General features: G+C 47.9%; 1 protein-coding gene across 1 annotated transcript; it reads left to right on the top strand.

Moving 5' to 3' along the window:
• Positions 1–254: 254 nt before the first annotated feature.
• On the top strand, positions 255–2,129 carry LOC119356014 (xyloglucan galactosyltransferase XLT2-like). The gene has a single exon (XM_037622907.1). The coding sequence runs from the start codon at positions 507–509 to the stop codon at positions 1,938–1,940; it is 1,434 nt and encodes a 477-aa protein (XP_037478804.1). The 5' UTR covers positions 255–506; the 3' UTR covers positions 1,941–2,129.
• The last annotated feature ends 8,959 nt before the right edge of the window (positions 2,130–11,088 follow it).

Below are 11,088 nucleotides of genomic sequence, written 5' to 3'. Positions count from 1 at the left end.
TGACGGGGGCAGGGACAAGCTTGCGATTTTCTTGTGCGGACAGGTTTGAGCAAGCAAAAACGGCAGGTTTTGTCCCGGTTGCCATATTGAGACGGAAGGGAGAACGTTGACTGGGGTTAGCCCCCTTGCGAACGGTTCCCCAGATAACAATTCCCTAAGAAAAAGTGTCGAGCACAGATGCCCTTGGCCGGAGTCTACCTGAAGTCTCAAGTGTCGAGCACATATCCTTCCGTGGCAATGCTGAACAACCTTAACCGAAAGCAGGGCAAGTCCTCTGCCACTACTCCCAATCTGCACCACTTCCCCAGCACAGCACAGCGCGATCTCCGGCCATCTCCATCCGTCCGCATCTCCCAATCCCCGCTCCTCTCCCCGTACTGCGCCCCCACGTTCTCCCCTCGCGCTGGTGCTGGTGGCCCTCCCCCAGCTCGCCTCAAATCATCCCCACGCCGACGCCGCGATCCACAGCAAGCTCAGAGCTCCTCCACCCCACCCAGCCACCCACCATGGCCGGGATGTACCGTCCCGAGCCGCCGAACCCCACCGCGCGCCGCCAGCGCCTCGTATCAATCCTCCTCGGCGCCTTCTTCGCCTTCCAGCTCCTCCTCTTCGTCGCCTTCCGCTCCGCGCCGCCGTCCAAGCTTGCCTCCACCGCTGCCGCAACCTCCTCTTCCGTACCGGAGCCGCCCAGCCGCGGCACCGAGGACTCCGGGTGCCGGGGTGGGCTCGTGTACGTCTACGACCTCCCGGGCGTCTTCAACGAGGATCTGCTCGCCATGTGTGATACGCTGATGCCGATGTACTCGGTTTGCCCCTACCTCACCAACGACGGACTCGGGTTTCCGGCGGAAGGGACCAGCTTGTCGACGATCCTGCCGGCCGAGCTTCTTGGGTCGTGGCACTCCTCCGACCAGTTCGCGCTCGAGCACATCGTCCACCGTCGCCTGCTCTCGCACCGGTGCCGCACCACCGACCCGGCGCGCGCCGCGGCGTTCTTCGTGCCGTTCTACGCGGGGCTGGCCGTCGGGCGCCACCTGTGGTCGGCGAACGCCACGGACGCCGACCGGGACAGGGACTGCGTCGCGCTGCTTTCGTGGCTTCACGCGCAGCCGTACTACAAGCGGTCCAATGGCTGGGACCACTTCCTCGCGCTGGGCCGCATTACCTGGGACTTCCGCCGCAGTCCGAGCGGCGGGTGGGGCGGCAGCTTCCTCGCCATGCCCGGGGTCGCCAACGTCACCCGCCTCGTCATCGAGCGCGAGCCATGGGACGCCATGGACGTCGGCATACCATACCCGACCGGATTCCACCCGCGCACCGCGGCCGACGCGCGCGCGTGGCAGCAGCACGTCACGTCAGTCCCGCGCCCCAGGCTGTTCGCCTTCGCCGGCGCGCCGCGGTCGGCCATCAAGGGCGACTTCCGCGCGTTGCTGCTCAGCGATTGCCAGGCCGCGGGGGCGGCGTGCGGCGCGCTGGACTGCGCCGAGGGCAAGTGCATCAAGGACAACGCGCTCGTCCTGGAGCTGTTCATGGGCGCGCGGTTCTGCGTGCAGCCGCGCGGGGACAGCTTCACGCGCCGCTCGCTGTTCGACTGCATGGTGGCCGGGGCCGTGCCGGTGCTGTTCTGGCGGCGGACCGCGTACCTTCAGTACCACTGGTACCTGCCGACCGAAGACGGCCAAGAAGGGGAGTGGTCCGTCTTCATCGATCGCGACGAGCTGCGCGCCGGCAACGTGACCGTGCGCGGCGTGCTGGCGGCCATCCCAGAGGCGCGGGTGCGGCAGATGAGGGAGCGCGTGGTGGAGATGATACCGCGGTTGGTCTACTCCGCCGCGGACAAGGATGGGCTCGGCGGCGGCATGAAGGACGCCATAGACGTCATGATCGACGGCATGCTGCGGCGGGTCGCAGAGCAGCGGCGGAATTGGAGGAGGACGTGATTTTGCCACTGGAGAGGATCAAACTGTCAAAATGATCATTCTTTTGCTTTCTTGTTCAGATTCCTTGTGTGAAGAGTTAAATATTGAACAATCTCAACTTGTAGCCTTACTTTTGACTGTGGTTGTATATGCGAATTACAGCGATACTGTTACATGGTAAATTAACAGAATCTAAGCAAGTGTATGAAATTGTGGAGTCTATTTATGGGGCACGGTGTACATTGGAGTTTGCAACACGGTTTGACAGGCTGCATCAAATGTGATACTCCTCGGTCAATTGTGTATTGCATCAAATGGAGTATGAAATGGCTGGCACCTCGATCCGATCTATTCCCTCCATTCTTAAATATTTGTTTTTCTAGACATTTCAAATAACTACTACATACGGATGTATATAGACATATTTTAGAGTGTAGATTCACTCATTTTGCTCCGTATATAGTCATTTGTTGAAATGTCTAAAAAGACAAGTATTTAGGAACGGAGGGAGTAGCACGCATGTTACCATGAAGCACAGCAGTTTCTGGTCCTTCGGAGTACTCCTACGGCTGTTCGTAGCCAGAGCATCATTGATTTGGTTTGAGTTTTTTCTTTTTTCCAAGAGCTACTTAAATGTCGAAACACGACCAAATTTGATACGGAGATAACACATTTGAGCATCTTGCATGCATATTTTTTCTATTTTCTTACATTTTACTGTTCATCCACGGAGCAGATGAGTCCGGGAGCCAAATCGCAGCGTCCAAATAGTGTATAGTATCCTAGTCTAGTATCTTAGATAATCTTGTTTATTGTTTTACACTCTTTTCTCATTAATGTTATGACTACTCGGTAGTAAGCCTGCATTAAAAGGTAGAGTTCTTTTTTTGTAGCTGGAACAAGTGCTCCCTCTATACTCCCTCCATCCATTAGAATTTCTCCTAACATTTATAGCTACGCGTTTGTGTCATGTATATTATAATTGTGAGGCATGTTTAGCCAGCACAATAACTTAATTTATATGCCCATGGCATAGTAGAAATATTTAGTTTGTTCAAAAGCAACATAGTATAAAATTCAGCACTAAAGAAGTGTCATAAGATAACAAAACCCAACCAGGTTATATTATATTCAGTACTAAGAGCAGTCACATAATACAACAAAAGCAACTACAGTAGTAGTGAGATTAATATTTAAGCAAGCAACACAATTAGCAAACCATGGGTAAATCATGAGCCACCTTGCACATTACAGAAACCGAAAAATGGTGAAGACATACCTCGCTTGCCAACCTAGCTCCATACATACGTGCACTATCAACATATTCTGTGTTATAAGTGATAATATATAAATATCAAATTGATACCAAGTACACTTGATCTATGCAACAACATAATCTTAAAAGTTAGTAAAGGTTGCACACGCTAAATAAATTTAAAACAAACAAAGCAAGCATGACCTACAAAAGTCACGCCAAAACAACCAACAACACATAGAAACAATCATCAACATTGACCACCACCGACTACAATGCACGGATCATGACAATGGTTCTCTCGCAATGGCGACTCGCCATTGTCGGATTTATCCATATAAGGCTACACAATGAATTTCAATTTTAAAAGTCAAAGGCTGGAAAAGGGTGTCATGTGTTTTTTTCATACTTCTAAATATAATTGTCCGATTTTAAATAGGATTAGTAAAAATCATTGGTGTCCAATATCGGAAAAATAAAAAACATTGGTGTCTTCTATGCTATGCTAGCTTTGTCTAGTTGGACTGGTACCAATCTCTCTAAACATAGCACCCAACTTTGGTAAGCGACTCTTGCCAATAATTTTTTTTTGTTTTTAACATCAGAGCGTTAATATTCTTGAGAAAAACAAAAAACACCACAAAATTTCGGTATAGAGATAACACCACATGATAGCAATCACGTTCATCGTCCGAAGCATGGCCGACGTGCAAAACGCCAATGACCATTGCCCGTTTTAGCAACCAACATTCAACATTCAAAAGCAATTGCCGCATATCTCCGAACATTCTCAATGATAAAAACCCTGCCACCAGAGTCCAACGTTTTATAGAAAGCTCTGTTGGGACATATCTAGAAGAAATTGGTGGCGGAGATAAGAACATCTAAAATAACTGGGCAAATTTGACTCTATAAACGTCTGTCGACGGCGCTGGCTCCCCCCTCGTTTGTCGGTCCGAACAATCACATCCCTCATATTCAAATTCTCATTTTCATGCAAACACATGCCCGTAGATAGTATAGCACATTGCTAGTTCATCACCAATTCAACACAACCAAAATAAACCACAATTCAATAATTCAACACATGCCAAAATAGCATCCAACAATTCATTAATAGGCGATACACGAATGAATCAATTGCCTCCGTTGTTGCACTCATTGATCTTCTTCTTCATGTTCTTCAACACTTTTTGCCTTTCCTCGTCCAAGAGACTAGTGTCCTACATATGATCCTCAACTCCTTCATGTCCCTCGCAAGCCTTAACTTATCTTTCTTGAGCTCAATTGATTCCAACGTCTTGGCCTTTTCAAGTTTTCATTTTGCCCATTTCTCTTGCTTTTACATGTCGATTTTCTACGTCTCAATGCTCAACCTCACCTGCACCCTCTCCCGGTCAAACAACATCCTCTCCCTTTGCACATCCAAGAAGAGTTTGTACCTCTCCTCCTTGGTGTAAAAATGTCCATCCATGTGGCAGACATTTTGCTTCTCGTGCCGTCACGCGCGACCCTATCCTTCTCCCATTTTTTCCATGATCTGTCGGTTCCTCTTTAGCACGGTTGCTTGTGTATCCACCCCTCCACTTGGATTGTCGGCGTCATCATCCAATCCAATAGATTGTTGGGAGATTGGGCCATTGTTTTCTTCATCATCTTGATAGGGTTTTTGAGCTCATCTCGGCCGGGCCGTCGTTCATGGTGGTGGGGGCGGGGTAGTGGGTGTCGACACCTAGGATGGCGGCGCGAACACAAAGGAATGGTGGACGAGGGCGATGGCTTAGAGGCGGGAAATGAAGGACGGGCGCAGAAGCAGGGCGGTCGATTTGATGGACTTGGTCAAAATTGGAGCGATTTGGAGTAGGGCCGACACGTCAGGTCCAACATGACAGACGTGTCTCGACGGCCCTAGTTCGCCGCACATATGGGCTTGGTTTGAGAGGTCGTAGATACCTTGCTTTGAAGAGTCCGATTGAATGACGTTTTTGTGTCGGCGCCCGGGCTGTCCGCCTTGCACGCTTGGAGAGAAAGTGAAGGGTCCGATTGTAGATGCTTTAACCACCGCTGCATTGCACCATCTCTCTCCTAACTGAGACGCTGGTCCTTGACCCCAAAACTTAGACGCATACATGCCTTCATTGATGAGGCTTCACGGTCAGTAGCTTGTGTTGTGTGCATGCCATCAGTATTAAGAATTGAAAGGAGTCAGATGTCGTCGGGCGCTAACTCAATTTCTAAACCGAGGCAGATTCGCCGTGCAAGTTCAGCATCTTCGCTTTGGGATGTGCACTGCCCTGCCCGAGTAGTAGTACAATCCAGTGATGGGCTTCTTCTGCTCGAGTTTTTGCACATGGACCTCAACCTGGAGGCCTTCATTGCTGAGGCTTATTATATAGTATGTGCTTAAAGTCTGCTTCCGGCTCTGTTTCACCATCACGCAGACGAAGAACACGGACTGAAGCTATCATCGCCCAACGATTTGATTCGAAAGACGAGGCGCCAGCGTCAGGTGTGTGCAGTAGCACATGTCGTGCATCGGAGCCAGCCAGGTCGCCAACATTACACCCTTTTTACATGTACGAGTACTCATCATGTTTGTGCCGCCTCTGAGATTCTTTGGCGCGAGTAAGCTCAAAGGGGCGAACCGCTCGTCTATTAAACGTTATCATCGCCAGTATCGCCCGGGGGTAGGGGCCGCACGCCTCCTCTCCGAAACGGCAATGATTTTCCCACAGCCGCGCACGCTCTACCCCGTACCAAGCTCGCCGGAGCCAGCTCGTCGTCAATCCTCCCGTACTGCTGAATACTGTACAACCGATAGTTGATGAGTGCACAGTCTACCAGTTTCCCCTCTACTGCAACTTCCGCTCCGCTGCCCTCTCTACACTTCACGTCCTTGCGCTACGCGTCAAAAATTCGTCACGGGGGCGTCGAGATGAACTGAACCCTTGTAGACGTTTTTCACTTTGTCAATATGGATAGATAGTATAGGTAAGGGTCCATAACTAATATGGTGGTAAATACGAACGGCAATCGGATCCAAGTGATTGGACGGCCTGCAACGCAACTCCCTCCCAGATGCAACATGCCAATGTTTTTCCAAACATAACATAGGTCACGTTGCAACCGATGAGCACAACATGACTCATGTTGCAAACTGAGGTCAAACAACCGTGGTGGAGGGCCTTTCCCCTAGCACAACATGGGACATGTTGCATTTGATAAGTGCCACATGGCTAATGTTTGCAAACGGGAAGAAGGTGGTGGACAACATTTTTTAAGCACAACATGAGTTAAGTTGCAACCGACGAGTACAACATGGCTCATGTTGTAAACGGGCAGGTCGTAGAATGTCGTAGCGGACGGCTAACGCGACCAGATCAGATGACTATCGCACGCGGGATCCAACGGCTCTGGAGGCAGCCGATCTCATCTGCGTGTTAGCTGGCAGACGCGCGTAGCATGTGCCAAAAATTATTGACTCTTTCTTTCCCGTCTTGTAAGGCGATTAGGACTAAGTCTTTCTTCCCTCAATCATCACCAGTGAGCCCGTGGATTCGCTTCCCCTCTGCCTTATGCCCGCGGCCAACGGTGGCGACAGGGAATCCTGATGCCTGGGTTTCGACTAGTGGATAAGTAACGATCATAGACCTCACAAGAGCAGCGCCTCAGGCGGATGGCGACTCTTCATTTGGATGGATTAGACGGAGCTTCGATGTAGATTCTTGTCGTCTCCTCGAGGTGGTGAGGTCAGGGTTTATTGTCATGCATATGCAACTGCGAGATTTGGTGTTAGGTTCTTCGAATCGATTCAAGGGTTTAACGGCGATGATTGTGACTCCAGGATGCTAGACCTTATGGGAACGTGCACAGAGACTTCCCGTCTGTCATCAACAAAGGTCAGGACGGCTTTGTACATGAGGGATGACAGTGGCGCGTCAGCAGCTTGTTCTGACGGCACTCGTGGTTGTTCGATGGTCCAAAGACCCAGATGTAATTTTTGTTATGTTAAGGTACTTTTTTTACAAACATGTTCGGGTACTTTGTATTTCCGGTGAAAACACACGGGTAGAAAAGATGCGGAAATTGCAAGTCATGTCTTGTAAATTCCTACTATATTCTACAACCTAGAAATTGTACAATATACTTGTTTGAATTCCCGAGAGGAATTTTGCAGAAATTTTTTTGTTAGGAGAGAGAGATAAAGACACTTGTTGCATTGGACTTATCAAAGAACGTGGAAACATGAGATTGAGTGATTGTTTAGAAAATGCTCCGAGGAAAGGAAGCATTCTGATTCTGGACCAAATACCCACACAGTGCAGGATTCCTAGGAATTTTCAAACTATACCTACAATTTCATGGCGGTGTAGAATCCTTTTTGTAGGATTTTGAAACGTCTCCTATTTAAAAAGAACATAGGGTTATGTCGCCTACTTCTTCGTCAAACTTTACATATGTTCATCCCTCTCTCTCTCTCTCTCTTTGATTTTTCTCAGGGTTTTCACCATTCGCCCACGAATCGTATTTAAACAAATCTAAGACAAGAATTTTGGGACGGAGGAAGTATTTGACAAATAATTTTGTATTTTATTTGGTAATTAAATAAGTACTACCAACAAGTGTTTGCCTCCCTCAAAAAACACAGAACAAGTATTTGCCATATAAAGCACTTTTCGACACAATCAAGTTAATATGATCAAATAAACCGCCGGCTACCTTACTAGAATATTTATGCCACCCTTGCAACACACGGGCAATTGTCTATTTATGAAATTGCTTTCTTCGAAGTGGGGCCTTAAAGTTTGTAATGGTGAACAAAGTAAAGTGGCTGATCCTAGTTAATTTCTAAATTTCCAGGGGGCATTCGAAGCAACATGTATTGTCCAATGGGCGTGGGGAAAAAAGGGCATGCTATTCAGATAACATGAAAAACTTGGTCCTTAGGAACTGTTTGACGGGAAATCAGCCTCGCAGGTTAAACTAGACACTGAACACAATCAGTCAATTATGCAGGGCTCATGCAACCATTTCTTCACCAGACATGCCAATGCAGACGGACAATCAGTCAACTATGCAGGACGAATCTCGCTAATGCGACCCTGAACTTCTCATGCAGAAACTGGCTGTACTAGGAAGTCTGGGCGTGTCTTCTGGACGTCAGCTTAAGCAATAAATACAGAAGAAATAAAAACAGTTAATCATCTTTTTAGTACAGTGAGACAAAGAACGGTGGGTAAAATGCCCCATGTAAGCACCTGGACCTACCTGAATGCCATGGCCTTTTTCTTGAACCGGGGACCTCTTTACAACTGAGATTCTTTTCCCCCAGCATTTGGGCTCCAGAACGCCGAAGCCATCATTGCTAGGCCGAGGCTCTCCAGTCTCCACGTTCAAAGCGTTATCCCGACTCAACGCCTCGTCTCCGTAGGGACGAGGAAGAACAGCGAGGTCATCATCGTCCAACGATTTGGTGTGCAGTGCGGTGCAGGTGCATGTGCAGGCGCGCACGTCGAGCACCGGACCAGGCCTCCTGCCAATAGCACAGCCTCCCCCATGCAAGTGCCGCCGCGACCGCGAATCATCTAGCTCGAGTGAACTCCAAGGAAATGAATGGATCGTCTGCTAAAAGGCCAAGGCGTATCGCCGGCGGGAGCCTTACGCACGCCGCCTTTCCCAGCCGGCGATGATTCTCCCCGCTGTGCCGCACGCCCTAAAGTAAAGCTGGCGCCCCGTACAAGTACCATCAGTGCGTAGAAACATAAGTAGTTGTAGATCATGGCACAGTGTAACTACAGAGCGAAAGGTTTGCACAAGTTAGACGCGCCTCCGGCTTTGGCTGTGCTGCATCATACGTTCGGCCCATTTGTATGCCCCACGTCGCTGCGCCATGCGTCGAAAATTCGTCAGCAGGACACTGGGATCAACTATCCTTTTTTTTTGCGGGATGGGATCAACTATCCCTTGGAAACATTTGTGTTATTTCTTTCAGTCAAGCAGGTCTTATCTCCTTCATTTTTTTATAGACATGATTTTTCTTTTAACATAATACAGACGTAAGCGCACATACATACGCGCATACACTCACGTCTATAAATGCATACACGCATATCCTACCCTTATGAGCAGTGGCGGATCTAGGACCCATGCCGGGGGGCCTGGGCCCGGGCCGTGCTCAATACACTCGGTGTTGACTATACTATCTCAAACAATGTAGCAACACTGTTGAGGCACTATAGCAAGCATGGGGCCATGGCTTGGCCCAATTCTAGCTCCGCCCCTGCCTATGAGCCTTGAACCCTGATGGGTTAGGGATATCACAGCCCTCTAACTATCCAATCACAAGTTGGTTGGCAAAAGCACCCGTCGTCGACGAGAATGTTTCCTTTCACTGAAAGTGCATCGCTGGAAATTCAGAAATAAAATCTAAGAATAATACGAGCACCAGGACTTGAGCTGAGGATATCGCTGTCCAACCACAAATTGGTTCACTTTTGATAGATACAGTTGGTATGGATGTAAATACCGCCCAAGAAAAGTATACAAGATGAGCAAAAGTAACGTGGCAATCCACTAATTTCTCAAGGGGTATTCCAAAAGCTACACATTGCTCAGTGGACGTGTTGTTCAAACAGAAGAGCAACTGAGGACGGGGCGTCGACTTGTTGGCTGAGCAGCTGAGGTTACTGCCAGCCCACCCAAGTTGAAGTCCCGCCTTGTACACATGGTGCTCGCGGAGTTTCTCTTATAAAAAAATACCAACGAAGGTTAGCCCTTGGTTTGGTCTCATTTTTTTTTCTTAAACAGAAGAGCAACCTGTCCTAAAAAAGGGTTCTATATGAAATCAGCCACCAAGATAAATTAGATGCAGGGCATCTGTTGTTTCTTAGACTGTTTGAACTTTCAGCCAGCCTTTATCAGAGTCCTTCAGAGGCTCAGGCACATACCCAGAGCAATCAGCCATTTTTGTAGGATGGGATGCCGCCAGAGGGCACACAAAGTATGATTATTGTCCGACGACCTTGAATATTACTTCCTCCGTTCCAAATTATTTGTCGTGGGTATGGATGTATCTAGATGTATTTTAGTTCTAAATACATCCATTTTTACGACGAGTAATTTGGAACGGAGGGAGTATTTTTTTCCTTCGGTGTTTTACGTTTGAAATAAGTTGTACTATGAACTCCCAGTGTTTGCAAGTTTGGGACCTCGTATATGGTGCGTGGGGCGCCCCCAGTCACGGGAGCACGAAGCCCGCGCACCCTGTTGGGCCGGCCAATGCGTGGGGCGGGCGCCCTTATTTATTTTCGTTTTCGTTTTTTACTTTTCTGTTTTTTTCTACATTAAAATAATTTGGCCTTGGTTCTAAAATTTGAAAACATTGTGAATTGTGAATTTTCGGAAAAAAACATATCTGGAGCTCAAAAAATGTTTGCGATTCAAAAGAATGAACATTTTCTTATTTGGATGAACATTTTTTATGAGCATTTTTTTAATAATGATGAACATTTGTTTATATTTCATGAACAAAATTTGTATTCAAGAACTTTTTTGACAAATGGATGAAGAAATTTTGAATTTTGATGAACATTTTTAGGTTAGTGAACAAAATTTGAATTTTGATGAACATTTTTAATACCGATGAACAAAAAATTGAATCCGATGAACATTGTTGAATTCGATGAACAAAAAATTCATGAATTTGAAAAGAAAATTCGCAAAAAGGAATGAAAAAGTAAAGAGAAAAAGTAGGAAAGAAAAAGGAAAACAGAAATGAAAAGTAAAGGGAAAATGAAAAAATAAAGAAAAAATGACAAATGGGCCAGCCCATGAGAACGCCGAGCGCGCGAGGGGGGTGTGCGCTACCCCGCTGGGGCGCCATGTTCAGGGGCGGAGCCAGGGGGGACGAGCAGG

Source organism: Triticum dicoccoides, chromosome 2A (assembly GCF_002162155.2).
Source record: "Triticum dicoccoides isolate Atlit2015 ecotype Zavitan chromosome 2A, WEW_v2.0, whole genome shotgun sequence".
NCBI lineage: Eukaryota > Viridiplantae > Streptophyta > Magnoliopsida > Poales > Poaceae > Triticum > Triticum dicoccoides.
Note: the sequence above shows the minus strand (reverse complement) of the source record. Positions and strands in the feature narration are given on the sequence as shown.